The sequence below is a fragment of the Alosa alosa genome, chromosome 18, assembly GCF_017589495.1.
Source record: "Alosa alosa isolate M-15738 ecotype Scorff River chromosome 18, AALO_Geno_1.1, whole genome shotgun sequence".
NCBI classification, from domain to species: domain Eukaryota; kingdom Metazoa; phylum Chordata; class Actinopteri; order Clupeiformes; family Clupeidae; genus Alosa; species Alosa alosa.
Window position 1 is genome coordinate 5,809,480 of NC_063206.1, and position 15,000 is coordinate 5,824,479.

Genomic DNA, 15,000 nt, shown 5'->3' on the forward strand with positions numbered 1-15,000 from the left:
GACAGCTATAGTTCATGTAGTATGATAGCTATAGTCATGTAGTATGGTAGCTATAGTTCATATAGTATGATAGCTATAGTCATGTAGTATGGTAGCTATAGTTCATATAGTATGATAGCTATAGTCATGTAGTATGATAGCTATAGTTCATATAGTATGATAGCTATAGTCATGTAGTATGATAGCTATAGTCATGTAGTATGGTAGCTATAGTTCATATAGTATGATAGCTATAGTCATGTAGTATGATAGCTATAGTTCATATAGTATGATAGCTATAGTCATGTAGTATGATAGCTATAGTTCATATAGTATGATAGCTATAGTCATGTAGTATGATAGCTATAGTTCATATAGTATGATAGCTATAGTTCATATAGTATGATAGCTATAGTTCATGTAGTATGATAGCTATAGTTCATATAGTATGATACCCCCGTGCAGTACGATTGCAATAGTTCATGCATGAGAGACTTTGCACTTTGCCCACCTTTTATCTTTATTTATTTGGCTTACAGATGTCAATTAATTGCAGGGCCGAACTCCCTGGAGCAACTCGGGGTAAAATGCCCTGCTCAAAGGCACAATGGTGACAGCTGGAAATCGAACTCACAACTTTCCAGACTACTGCATGCAAACTTTTAAATAGTCCTAACTAGCTTTCTCTCTCTCTCTCTCTCTCTCTCTCTCTCTCTCTCTTCTCTCTCTCTCTCTGTCTATCTATCTCTCTCTGTTTCTATCTCTCTTTCTCACTCTCTCTTGTTCTCTTTCTCTTCCTCTGTCTATCTATCTATCTCTCTGACTTATTTCTGACTGTTGTGAAAGACCTCATAACTGTGGCATGTTCAAGCTGCAGGATAACCTGTAGTGATTTGTAGTGTGTGGCATGTCCAAGCTGCAGGATAACCTGTAGTGATTTGTAGTGTGTGGCATGTCCAAGCTGCAGGATAACCTGTAGTGATTTGTAGTGTGTGGCATGTCTAAGATGCAGGATAACCTGCAGTGATTTGTAGTGTGTGGCATGTCCAAGCTGCAGGATAACCTGTAGTGATTTGTAGTGTGTGGCATGTCCAAGCTGCAGGATAACCTGTAGTGATTTGTAGTGTGTGGCATGTCCAAGCGGCAGGATAACCTGCAGTGATTTGTAGTGTGTGGCATGTCCAAGCTGCAGGATAACCTGTAGTGATTTGTAGTGTGTGTCTGCCATACCCCCATGTGGGGAGTAAGAAGGTGAGATGCCATCTGTGTATTTGTGTATTTGTAAACGTTTGACTGTCTGTGAGGAAGCACCTGACCTCAGTAATGGAAGTGGGAGGAAGGAGTATGTTACAGTGATAGGTCGTCCGCGTGTGAAACAGTAATATTTTGTCCAGCTGCGGTATGAAATGCCACACAGAGTCCGAGGCCTTTCCTGACCACTGTAGCCTGGGATGCTATAAATGGGCGGAGGGAATCTGGTGTGATCTGGTAGACAGGAATTCGCTGGAATCATTGAATTGCAGTATTTTTTTCTCTTCCTGTAATGTCTGTCTTTCCTCTCTTCTGTGTCCTCTCTTCTGTGTCCTCTCTTCTGTGTCCTCTCTTCTGTGTCCTCTCTTCTGTGCGTCCCACTGTCTGCCGTTCTTTCCAAAGTCCCAAGTTTCTTAACATAATCAGCTTCACTTTCTGTTACCTCCCCACTCTCTCTGTTTCTCTCTCTCTCTCTCTCTCTCTCTCTCTCTCTCTCTCTCTCTCTCTCTCTCTCTTTCTCTCTCTCTCTCTATCTCTCTCTGTAGCGGAGAAGGTGAGCTCGTTGGGGAAAAACTGGCACCGGTTCTGTCTGAAATGCGAACGCTGTAATAAGACCCTGTCTCCTGGTGGCCATGCAGAGGTAAGGAGGGAAGAGGCTGTTACCGGACTCCACCGAGAGGGCACTGAGACTGGCCTGGGCTGCTGTGTGTATGTGTGTGTGTGTGGGGGGGGGGGGGAGGGGGTTATAAGGCTCCTACCCCTGAGATGGGGTGAAAATGGGCAAATGAGTAGCCTATCTCGTTCTCCTCATCCCCTTCATTTGTTATTCTGCCAAACAGAGCTAAAGTGTTTAGAAACAGTATTGGTTTAAATAGCTTGTTCTGAAATAGCTTTTCTGGCCCTTTTGGGGAGAAAACGTATCTCTCACTCACTGTTGAAATAGGCTGATCAAGGGGCAGTGGTTGTCCCCTCTTGAGGCCTTGAGTCAAAGGGGTTTACAAACAACAGTAGCTTATTTTAGGCCTCTTTTGAAGTGTTGCTTATCATGTTCGGTGGATCCTGATTGTATGTCAGATGTGTATCCTGATAAAAAAAAAACTCCAAACAATACAGGGAAATACTGGTGGCTTACTGTGAGAAATATGAGTAGATACAGTCTCAAATTGATGGAATCAATGCGATCAAAGTTTTGTGTAGATGGTAATCTACACAAAACTTTCACCTGGTAACCTGGATCACAGATTACCTGACGGAGCAACCACAGTTCGTCAGACTGAAGAACTGTCTCTCTGACACAGACGGTGATCAGCAGCACCGGAGCGCCACAGGGAACTGTGCTCTCTCCAGTCCTGTTCACCCTGTACACATCTGACTTCTGCTACAACACTGAGTCATGCCACATGCAGAAGTTTTCTGACGATACTGCAATTGTGGGATGTATCAGGAATGGGCAGGAGGAGGAGTATAGGAGCCTGGTGAAGGACTTTGTGCAATGGTGCAAACTCAATCATCTCCAACTCAACACTTCAAAGACCAAGGAGATGGGGGTGGATTTCCGCAGGTCTAAGCCCACTCTGCTACCAGTCTCCATTGATGGGGTCAATGTCGAGGTACCTACAAGTACCTGGGTCTCCACTTGGACAATAAACTGGACTGGTCAGCCAACACTGACACTCTACAAGAAAGGGCAGAGCAGGCTGTACTTCCTGAGGAGGCTGCGCTCCTTCAATGTGTGCAGCAAGCTCCTCAGGATGTTCTACCAGTCTGTTGTTGCCAGCGTCCTCTTCTATGCAGTGGTATGTTGGGGAGGAAGCACAAAGAAGAAGGATGCTGGGCGACTTGACAGGCTGGTAAGGAAAGTTGGCTCTGTAGTGGGAGCTGAACTGGAGTGCATCACTTCACTATCTAACAAAAGGACCCTGAACAAACTGATCAACATCTTGGACAATGAGTGTCATCCACTCCACAACATTATTGTTAAGCAGAAGAGCCTGATCAGCTGGAGACTTCGCTCACTGCCTTGCACAACAGACAGACTGAGGAAGTAATTTGTCCCCAGGGCCATTGAACTGTTCAATGCATCACTTAAGGGAAGAGGAGAAATAGACTTCTCTGCATAGTCTGTCTGCCTCTTCACCACCTCCATGTCTTGAACTGTCTGTCCACTAGCCACTTTACCATTGTCTTCTGCCTCACTGTTTGCGTGCTGTATTAGCACATATGCACAACCCCTCCCTCCATGCCACATACTTTTCTTATATATAGATATATAGACTTTATTCTTGCACTGTTGCACTGTTTGACTTACTCATTTGCACCATCACCATGACACTCACTCACAAAGAGCACCTTACCTTACCTTATGCACAGAGGACCACAGGCTCAGTCCCTGCTTCAGTCATTGCAAGCGCACCTGATTGATTAATCACCCACTATGTGGATACTGTTTTTTAGAATTGATTTAGATTAAGTTTTATTTAGTATAATTTGTATTTTAGTATATTTAGTATATTCTTTATCTTCTACAGTCCTTATTGCTTAGTTGTGTTTTTTTATATTATATACTTTTAATTACTTTTTCTGCTGTTAGTGAATGTGTGTGTGTATGTCTGTATGCTACTGTGACCTTGAATTTCCCCTAGGGATCAATAAAGTATCTATCTTTCTATCTATCTATCTAATAGCACTGACCTACTCCTATATCAGTGAGTAGACCCATTTACTAGACATTGTCCTGTATTTGTGCTGCGTTTGAGTCTCCCAAGCGACTCCCGAGCCCTCACCAGTCAGGCCTTTGATTCCAGCTCATCCATGAAGGCAAGCGTGCCACCCTGATATAACCTGACACGTCCTCTTTTGTCCACCCTGAGCTAACCCTTTATCTCCCTCATTTTCTCTCTCTCTCTCTCTCCCTCATCTCTCCTTCTCTCACTCTCTTCTCTCTGTCTCCCCTTGTCATGGCGCGTCGGATTGTTCCGGACCTTTTTCTGGCTCGCTGGTCCGCGGCAGCAGCCTTGCTCCAAATGGCCCTGTCCCTATCGAGCGTCTCTCTCTCACGCACTCCCTGTCCAGTGCGCTCTAATGCTTCTGGGGTCACTGGCTCCTTCCTGGTGGACTGGTGACTCGTTAGAGTTTCGTGTGTTATGGGGTGGTCACTCTGAAGCGGTGCTGAGATGTTGCTTACTATTTCTCGCTGACAGAGAGTCCCTCTGAAGGGCTGTGCAGTCATTCATTCATGGGGGTCCTCTCAGTGAAGGGAGCGTATTAGCCTACTGTATGTCCTAGATAGATAGATAGATAGATAGATAGATACTTCATTGATCCCCAAGGGGAAATTCAAGTCCCCTCAAATCCAAATCCTCTCAGTGAATGGAGCGTATTAGCCTTTTGTATGTAGGCCTAGTTTGTCCTATATAGAATTGTAATCGTGCGTGTCTCAGGGCATTGTGTACTGTACCGGTGCGGAGCGTTAAATGTTACAGTAATGACGATATTCGGAGAGATAAGAGAATACATCATGTCGATGAGGTCATGTCTGTTTTACGGTTGGCTCTGCAGGGCAAACTCTCTGTGACAGTAATTAACGCTGATGAGGATGATAATAAGGGGTGGATGGAATGTTGGCATTTGTGTTTGGCAAAAACACCTCAGACTTAGTCCAGGCCCCTGTATGAACCCAGCTGTTAAAGGTGTAGGTTTTTGAACATTCTAAGTTCCGCAACAATTGAAGGTTCTAAAATTCTATGTTGAATTCAATGAACCCAGATATTCTTTAGAACGTTCATTTCTCAACATTCCCGTCACACCGGTGTGATGGTACTCCTTTAAGGGTTAAGATCACCATGATGGATCGTCAAGATGCCCTGCTCCGCAATTTCCTTCTGGGTGATTAGACATGAATGTGTTAGTTGGTATAGAGTGCAGGAATTCCACCTACACAAACACACATACACACAAACACAAACACACACACACACACACACACACACACACACACACACACACACACACACACACAAAGATCTCACCCCCAGCCTGCAATCATGAGGTTCAGAGCGTTTAAGACTGGATTATCTTTCAGAATGGGAGTGAGATTCCTGTTCTGCATCGAGCTTCTGAGACTGGGTTTGGTTTCCAGGGGCTTTGATGAGTCTCAGTGCTTCCTGCTCTCTGTCCCCCCACCTTTCTACCCCTCACTGCCCCCTCCTCTCCTCTCCCCTCTGCTCCTCTCCTGTCTGTCCCCACTCCCTCTCCTCTCCTCCTCTCCTCGCCTCTCTCCTCCTCTCCTCTCTGTTCCTCGCCTCTCCCCTCTGCTCTTCTCCTCTCCTCTCTCCTCCTCTCCTCTCTGCTCCTCTCCTCTCTCCTCCTCTCCTCTCTCCTCCTCCCCTCTTCTCCTCTCTCCTCCTCTCCTCTCTGCTCCTCTTCTCTCCTCTCTCCTCCTCTCCTCTCTGCTCCTCTCCTCTCCTCACTGTCTCTCACAGTCAAAACAGCACTCCAGAGATCCCACAAAATGCCCTGTTATAGAAGAATATGCTGATAATGTTGCAGAAAGATTCGGAACAGATCCTCTCAGTCATTCTAGCTCTAAATACGGAAGAAGCCAAAGCAGAAATGTTGACATAATCTTGGAAAAAAAATAAACGGAAGGATTTATGTAAAGTATTTACTGAACTGGCGCTCATAGTTTAAAAGTAGATCGAACCAGTTCCAGGAAGATGTGCTTGGGTTTTTCCCCACCAGCACAACATTTGAACGCGTTCATTTCACAAAAACTCTGCAGTTCTTAAAACAGAAGAACCGTGTTTTATGAGTTATGTCATTTGTTACAGGCAGGCTACACCGGGCACATGAAACTGAAGCATTCCGTTCATGCAGCGTCTGCTACAACAATTAGCACTATGGACCCTTTCAAGAGAGTTCCATTATCAGCATCATAGTTGGCCCCACAAGGCTTCCGTTTTAACATTCCATATGTTATCTTAATGCAGAGGAAGTAGATTGGGGCCCAAATAGAACGTTCAAGCATTGTTTTTGTTTACCTTGTTGAAAGGGTCTATAATCAATGGGACTGGCTACACCAAGAAAAAGACCAGTCTTCTAAAACTATTGTTATGCTCCGTGAGCAGAGCGCTTCAGTTGCAGACGCGGAGTAGCCCGGGCCTTAGGTGTGCGGGAGACTAGTGCTCTCCATCCCCTGCAATGTTTACATTTTATGGGGTCCTCCCAAAACGGAAAACAGAGTTCAGACATGTTACAAAGGAACATGGTTTTTGAAACTACAAACATAAACATCACACTTGCATAGAGTGAACATAAATGTTAAAGAGAAAAATATATATTTTTCTAACTTTAAGTGGCAGATGGTGTGTATCTTTAACTTTATTTTAAACTATTATTTTGCACTTATGTAGTGGTCATACACTGTATGTCACTTTGGGCAAAAGGGTTTGCCAAATACCATAAACATAAACACTAACATCTTACAAGCACCGATTATGCTAGATGGGGGTCTCTTGTTGGACACACACACACACACAGACACACACACACACACGCACACATTTGTCTTGCCAAGTAGCATTTCCAGCCAAAGCACTGTCCAGAGGCAGAAGCCGAGGCCTTTTCATGGCGGAGGGGTTAAAGCTCCCTGGCTGCAGGCTCAGTGGGGCCCTGCTGGGCTCTTGAGTGGCCCATCGTCTCCAACCAGCCGCAGACACAGACAAAGACTGGCCTTGTTCACAGCCAGGAGCCCCCACGGAGCCTTGGAGCTGGCCTGTCCTCTCACGGACCCCTGAGCCCCCCCCCCCCGCACAGCTCACAGCTCTCAGCCCTATAAGCTCCCGCACTCACACTCTGTAGGGCTGAGTATCTGGAAAGGGAAGAAGGGTCTCTTTCTCGCCTTCAGTGCTGGTGTTTGCTAAGCATTTATAAAACAAAGCGGAGACTAGCTTGTCTTGTACAGTACGTGTGCAAGTGTGCACATTTTGCACAAGTCCTGATGTGAACACAAGGATAAGAGCAGGCCCTCACTCAGTGAGCGACAGACCACACTTATGACTTAGCGAAAGAACAGAAAACCAGGACGCACTCTGCATAGACTTATTCTTTTATTGGAACGTCTTTTTTTAGTCCTGTGGCGATCTCATGAATAAAACCGTTGTTCTGCAGGTTCCTATAGTGGCCGCAGTGTTGTTCTAGTGGTCAGACAGGAGGGCCCGCACAGTGACACTGCGTCTGATTACACAGCTGAGGAGACCAAACGGTAGCTGCAGTCATGCAGTTGTAACCGAGGCCGTAATTCGTCCGTCGGTCACGGCCCTCGAAACCCGCACACCTCCACACACACCGGCATGGGAGTCGAACGCTCTAACCACTGAGCTAAAAGCCCAGGCTTCCAACTCAGCGGTTAGAAGCGTTCTTAAGGTTAGGGCTGTGAGGATTTACACGAGCAACTAGCACGCTAGCTCGGTTCGCCTCCGTTACACAGCGGCGCTGGGCAGAAGGTCAGGACACTGCAGGGTCAGACACTGGAGCCCCGACGGGGGCTGCTGTTTGCCGAGGTCAGTCTCAGGCAGTGCTAATATAACAACTGATATATCTATGCAAAACAGGGAGATCTGAGGCACTCTTCTTGTGTTAAAGGAACACTATGCAATTTCAGGTATTTTTGGCGACTGCTGAGCTCCCCGTAGAGTTGCGATATATTTAGGTTTTACTCTGCCGTTGTAAATAGCCTACTTCCTGGACAGTGCTCCTAACATAACAGCTGATATGTTTGTGTAGTTTGAATAGAGAGTGAATAGAGAGACGTGCTGGTCAGCCTGATGGTGATGTCTTTTTTGAGTGGCCGACAGATGGGAGATGAAGGTCATGCCCCAGTTAAAGTCACCTTACCTTAGACCAGACAGGTCGGCCAGCCTCCCCATGCAGTCAGCATTTCTGTTGTATTACAACACATGCGTGTGAGAATTAATGCACAGTCAGAGACATTATATATGTGAGACCCATAAGGACATTGACAAAGTGCAGAGCCTGGGAACATAATATGCTGTATCTGTGAGCCAGAGTGGAGCAAAGGTTCAGCAGTCAGCTTAATGTTCCTGCTCATAGTAAATCACAAACTTGAGTCATATCATGCCTCTGTCTCCAAGTAGAATTAAGGGCGTTTTCATAAACAAAGCACTCTAGAGTTCGATTGGAAACGAGCCAAAACCACCTCTTCCCCATTTGGCCCGTTTGTTTTGTTCCGAAACATAGAGCAATTGCTGCTTTCACATTTACCCAATTGAACTGATCTTTTGGGGGAAACGCTCCACATTCCAATTCTACGAGTCAGGTGTGAAAGTGCCCTAAGATTGAATGGGTCGGGACCACACAGGGGGACCTTCGCACTGGACATGTAGACACACAAAGGCTCAGGGAAGAATCATATAAAAGGGGGCAATTGGGATTTCACTGATGTCACTCACCTCATGCATCTCATTATGTGGCACACTTTGATTAGCAGAAGCAGAGCTACGGGTGGATAGGCTATCATTGCTATATCTGAGCCAAAACTGAACTGAGTGGGTGCGTTATTAGCAACTAGTTGAACTGAGTGGCTGCGTTATTAGCAAGTAGCTGAACTGGTGCGTTATTAGCAAGTAGCTGAACTGAGTGGGTGTGTTATTAGCAAGTAGCTGAACTGAGTGGCTGCGTTATTAGCAAGTAGCTGAACTGAGTGGGTGCGTTATTGACAAGTAGCTCTACTCTCCTGCTCACAGAAGAACCAGAGGAATCACTGTGTCACTCGTAACACAAATTGTCATAACTAGTGCAATCCCCTGGTCTGGTGTTAAGGAGATGTGTGCGAGCTAGACTATGCTCAGATATAGTTCAGACTATGTGTGTGTGTGTGTGTGTGCGTGTTTTAGTATGTGTGTGGCAGGGGCATGGCTGTCTCAGAACGTGCAGGTTCAGCTATGCTATTTAACTGAGCCATGTGAAGTGGAAGCTGGGGTATTTCTGACACGGTGTGTGTGTGTGTGTGTGTGTGTGTGTGTGTGTGTGTGTGTGTGTGTGTGTGTGTGTCTGTGATGGGTTGTGCAAGAGCTGCTGACTTCTCATGACGGACTTTATCACCATCAAGGGTCACATATCTTCCATTATGATGGAGGGGGAGGGCATGTGCATTCCACAGAGGCCATCTCTCTCTCTCTCTCTCCCTCACACACACACACACACACACACAAACAGACACACACACACACACACACATACACACACATGGCAGGCTGCTATTCGCTCCTGTTTGATGAACTGATAAAATTCCTTTAGTAAATACTGATATGTGCATGTGCAGTATATGGATGATTGCCATAGAAGGGAGAATTGAGTACTCACACACACACACACACACACACACACACACACACACACACACACATACAGAACCTAGAGAACTCAGACATGCACACAAGGACACAGGGAAAGATAGAGGTTTGAGATGTTATCTTTTTGACAGAGAAGTTGATCTCCGTAGCTGTGGTGCCCTCTGATGTGATGCCCCTTCCATAGCATGACATCATCGGTACACTTAAGAGGGACACTAAACAGACAAGGATTTACATCAGACTAATGAGCACACACACACACATACTCAGACACACACACACACACACACACACATATTCACTGAGATGGGTTGACACTCTTGGTATGTGTCACTTGTCACACATTCCATTAGACCAGTGGTTCTCAAAGTGTGGGTGGGGAATGGAGACATGACAGGTGAGGCGCAATGAACAGGAGGAGATTTTTTGTGCCTATCTTTAATAATGCCTTTCTTGTCTGACAACGAAGAACATAGATTCAAAACAAAATACCACACACAAACATAGGAGTAGTGAACAGACCGACATATAAATAAAAAAAAACATCTGATCCGGTGGAGCCAAAATGCATAAAAAATTATTTAACGTTACCATTTTGCCAGGGTTGATGGGGTCAGGTGGGGCTGGAAAATTCCCCACCTCTAAAGTGGGGAATGACAGAAAAAGATTGAGAACCACTGCATTAGACAGCATAGTGATGTGCAAATGAAGCTTTGGTGAACCACTGAACCACTGCATTAGACAGCAGCCTCTGGACAACTTAAATTTCTTTTTGCAGCGACTAATGTCATGTGCTACATGTCACATTGGGCCTGAACATCACATGTCATCACACACATGTTTTGAAACAAACCAAACAAACATCAGCTGATAGACACAACATGACTGCTGTTGTCGCGTAATAAGTGTATTCAGTGTCATGACATTCAAGGCAGTTGTTGTATACTGTGATTGGGGCAGCCGTGGCCTACTGGTTAGCGCTTCGGACTTGTAACCGGAGGGTTGCCGGTTTGAACTCCGACCAGTAGGAACGGCTGAAGTGCCCTTGAGCAAGGCACCTAACCCCTCACTGCTCCCCGAGCGCCGCTGTAGCTGTGTGTGTTCACTGTGTTCTGAGTGTGTGTCACTAATTCACGGATTGGGATAAATACAGAGACCAAATTTCCCTCACGGGATCAAAAGAGTATATATACTTACTTATGTTGTACACACACATTAATTTCTCCTTTGCTCGTGTGCGTGCGTATGTGTGTGCGTGTGTGTGTGTGTGTGTGTGTGTATTGTGACAGCAGAGGCCGGGAGAGTGTTGTGTCAGGCGGGCATTGTGGGAAATGGTACTGTCGTGTGGGGCAGCTCGAGGAGAAAAAGGAAAAAGAGAGCGATTGATAGATAGAGGGAGGGAGGGTGAGGTCAGTGCTCCTAAATCTGCTCTTTCACTGTTTGTTGTCCAAACATTGTTGTATTCCTCTTTCATGGACCGGAATGTCGGGGGCACATATGGAAGCACTCTGCTAAAAATATTCTGCTAGCACAGTCTCCGTCTTAGTGTGATGGAGTGAAGGGTGTGTGGATGTGTGTGTGTGTGTGTGTGTGTACGTGTATGAGTAGGAGTCTGTGTCTAAGGTGTATGTGTGTGCATTTGTGTGTGTGTGTGCTAGTGTGTGTGTGTGCATTTGTGTGTGTGCGTGCATTTGTGTGTGTGTGTGCATCTGTGTGTGTGCATTTGTGTGTGTGCGTGCTAGTGTGTGTGTGTGCGTGCTAGTGTGTGTGTGTGGTTTGGGTTTCAGTCTTGTTAGGCTATTTTCAGTAGACCAGTGTGCACTTGGTAAATGAGGGTGATTGTGCGTAGGAGCCAGGGCCTACAGGACATGACAGCTTTAGACGGCTGATCTCAGGGCCTACAGGACATGACAGCTTTAGACGGCTGATCTCAGGGCCTACAGGACATGACAGCTATCAGACGGCTGATCTCAGGGACTATAAGACATGACAGCTTTCAGACGGCTGATCTCAGAGCTTCTTCACAGCACACACTTACTGTTTTACATGAGTAGGGTTCATGTTTGAAGCTTTGAGATTTGAGCCAAACTGTAAGGGGAGAGCATTGGGAGTTACAGTACTGTGTGTGATGTGATGTGATGTGATGTTTGTAAGGTGGAGAGCATTGGGAGTTACAGTACTGTGTGTGATGTGATGTGATGTGATGTGATGTTTGTAAGGTGGAGAGCATTGGGAGTTACAGTACTGTGTGTGATGTGATGTGATGTGATGTTATGTTTGTAAGGTGGAGAGCATTGGGAGTTACAGTACTGTGTGTGATGTGATGTGATGTGATGTTTGTAAGGTGGAGAGCATTGGGAGTTACAGTACTGTGTGTGATGTGATGTGATGTGATGTTTGTAAGGTGGAGAGCATTGGGAGTTACAGTACTGTATGTGATGAGATGTTTGTCTCAAACATGTCTCCTCTGTTTCACAGCATGATGGATTGCCATACTGTCACAAGCCTTGCTACGGCACCCTCTTTGGACCAAAAGGTATGTACACATACACACACACATATACATAAATACACTGATTTGTAGTGATCTGGATATAAAATAAAGGTATATCTGCATGATTGTGTTTGTATTTCTGTCAATACCTCTTTGCTGCTGTCTCTACTCGTTCCCATTTCAGGCAAAGAATATATCTCTGTGGTCTTTTTAAGAAAGAAATGCACACAAGTAGCCCCATATCCTGAACTGAACTGAACACACACACACACACACACACACACACACACACACACTCTTCATTTGAACTTCCAGAGTAACTTGATGATTGAAGCCTCAAGTAGAGGAAGTGCAGTCATCCCTGTGACCAGGAGAGGAAACCTGACCCTGTGTGTGTGCATCGCTCTCTCTCTCTCTCTCTCTCTCTCTCTCTCTCTCTCTCTCTCTCTCTCTCTTTCTCATACAGTTAATATAGTCTTAACTTATTAATGTAAAACAAAACTTTTGATGTTGTTTGGTCCCAAATGAAAATATAGACATGTTATTGTCCAAAATTTGACTCCATTGACTCCATCCAATCCTAAATTTAAACACATAGAACTTTCCTTTAAACTGATGGAGTTGAGTTGAACTCAGTTTTACTTCTACTTGTCACTAGAACTCTCAACAGGTTTTCTGAACTCAATTTAGTTTGATTTTATCTCACCTTGGAGATAAGCATCTATCAAGTGAAGAAATTAATGTCAATTGTAAATCTATGGTCAGTTCTGAGTTCACCAGATAGGCTAAATCTTAGAGTTAGACTAAATCTGAGTTCACCAGCTAGGCTAAATCTTCTAATATCAGCAGACATGTCAAACTGGATAAAGTGCAGGTACAGGGCACAAAATCGCATTGGCATTCCATAATAAGCATGCACCTAAGTGCCTCATTCCCTGTTGGACATTCCCATTCCCATTCACTGTTTGTAACTGAGCAGTTACAGGGCACAACAATGCATCGGCACTGGGACACTCAGTGGTCCATTAAAGTAGTGCCGTCTCACTTTCCCTGTTGTACATTCCCATTCTCATTCCCTGTTGTACATTCCCATTCTCATTCCCTGTTGGACATTCCCATTCATATTCCCTGTTGGACATTCCCATTCTCATTCCCTGTTGGACATTCCCATTCATATTCCCTGTTGGACATTCCCATTCTCATTCCCTGTCTGTAACTGAGCGGCCCATTAAAGTAGTGCCGCCTCGGTGGCGGAGTGGTCCGGCCACATCAGCGTCTTAATTGGATTAGCCTCTGATGGGCACACATTGCTCGAGCTCAGTGAAGTGGACATTCATTCCACGATTGACCTGCTAGAAATGACTGTTATGAGCCTGAGAATGTGTTTGAGGATGTGTGTTCGCATATGCATTGTGTTTGTGTGATTGAGGGAGAGAGAGAAAGAGAGAGAGAGAGAGAGAGAGAGAGAGAGAGACAGAGAAAGAGAGAGAGAGAGAGAGAGATGAAAATACTTTGGCAAAACAAACACTGAAACTTGTCATATCAATAAATCTGTTGAATTTATTTTGGAAAAGGCAGAAACAGGTTAAAAAAATTCACATAAACCACTCAATGAAAACTGGCAGACACACAGGAAAGGTTACACTAGTTCTGGGAACTTCGTCAGAAAAATCTGCTGTCTTGCTCTTCCTGATTCTTCCAATGACCTCCAGTTTGGCTGGGCATGCTGATGGTTGAGAGATATTATGAAACATACTGTATGGCTGTAGATTTGAGCAACACTAAAATACCCCCACACACACACACACACACACTGACTTTTGCCCACTTCTGACTAAAGGCTCTGGTACGGTACCGCGTCACATTTGCGCGTGTCCAAGACGTGCGTCATTTTTGCCGTGGACGTGAAGCATACTCCACATTCTGCTGTCCTGAATGCACGTTAAATCTTTGCGGTTAGCACCTGCGCACTACGGATTAACTGTGATACTCTGCCCCACCAACTGGGGGCGGTACGTCGAGCCTGAAAGTAGGACACAACCACCAAAGAAGCCTGAAACGCCTGAAGAAAAGAAGAACATGGGATGTGCGAGCACTAAATGAATGGAGAGCTAACGAAGGAAAAAAGCACCACGAGTAGGCTACTTTACTATTGTCTGCTGGGAAGTTTGATAAGTTGGCCCATCGCACCGCTCCATGTAGCCTATCATCCACCAGAACACACACAGCACACCTGTTGGTATAGCCAGAGACTTTCTAATGAGGAGACACAGCACTCAAAAAATCCTCCATAAGAAAGACCTCTAATCCCCACCTCTTATCAGTATGTCTGAGGGTCTCTCCCAACACACTCTAAGGCTGATGGAAGCTTGCTCGACTATATGCTCCGCTCTTAGCTGAGCTGAGGTCAAGGTTACTTAATGTTATTAATGTTAAAAAGGTATATATACATAGTTTGTTTGTTTTTGTTACAGTTTTCTGACACTGTAACATGAGAAAATGTAAATATTGTGATCTTAAACTCAGAAATATGCAAACACACAAACACTCTCTCTCTCTCAAACTCACACACACACTTGCAGGTTTGTGGGTTGGTCAGTTGGACACTTCTGTTCTAAATGTGTTGTTTGTCCTCAGGAGTGAATATCGGAGGGGTGGGGTCTTACATTTATGACACGCCTCCTGCCACGCCTGTCAACAAGTCATCAGATAGCCCTTCAAACGGCTCGCCCACCACACCCTGGACCACAGCGCAGACCAACCGCCACCAGCCAAAAGGTCAGGCACACACACACACACACACACACACACACACTCACACACGCACGCACACACACACGCGCACACACGCACATACACACACGCACGCACGCACACACAGATACACACACAACAAGGAGAAAA

General features: G+C 45.4%; 1 protein-coding gene across 2 annotated transcripts in view; it reads left to right on the top strand.

The window, feature by feature from the left end:
- Nucleotides 1-15,000, top strand: part of crip3 (cysteine-rich protein 3) — a 24,239-nt gene that overhangs the window by 2,788 nt on the left and 6,451 nt on the right. For both annotated transcript variants that reach the window (XM_048270354.1, XM_048270355.1), the window contains exons 2-4: nt 1,776-1,870; nt 12,081-12,138; nt 14,734-14,874. In XM_048270354.1, coding sequence (XP_048126311.1) covers nt 1,776-1,870; nt 12,081-12,138; nt 14,734-14,874 — 294 coding nt within the window. The remainder of the gene's footprint in view (nt 1-1,775; nt 1,871-12,080; nt 12,139-14,733; nt 14,875-15,000) is intronic.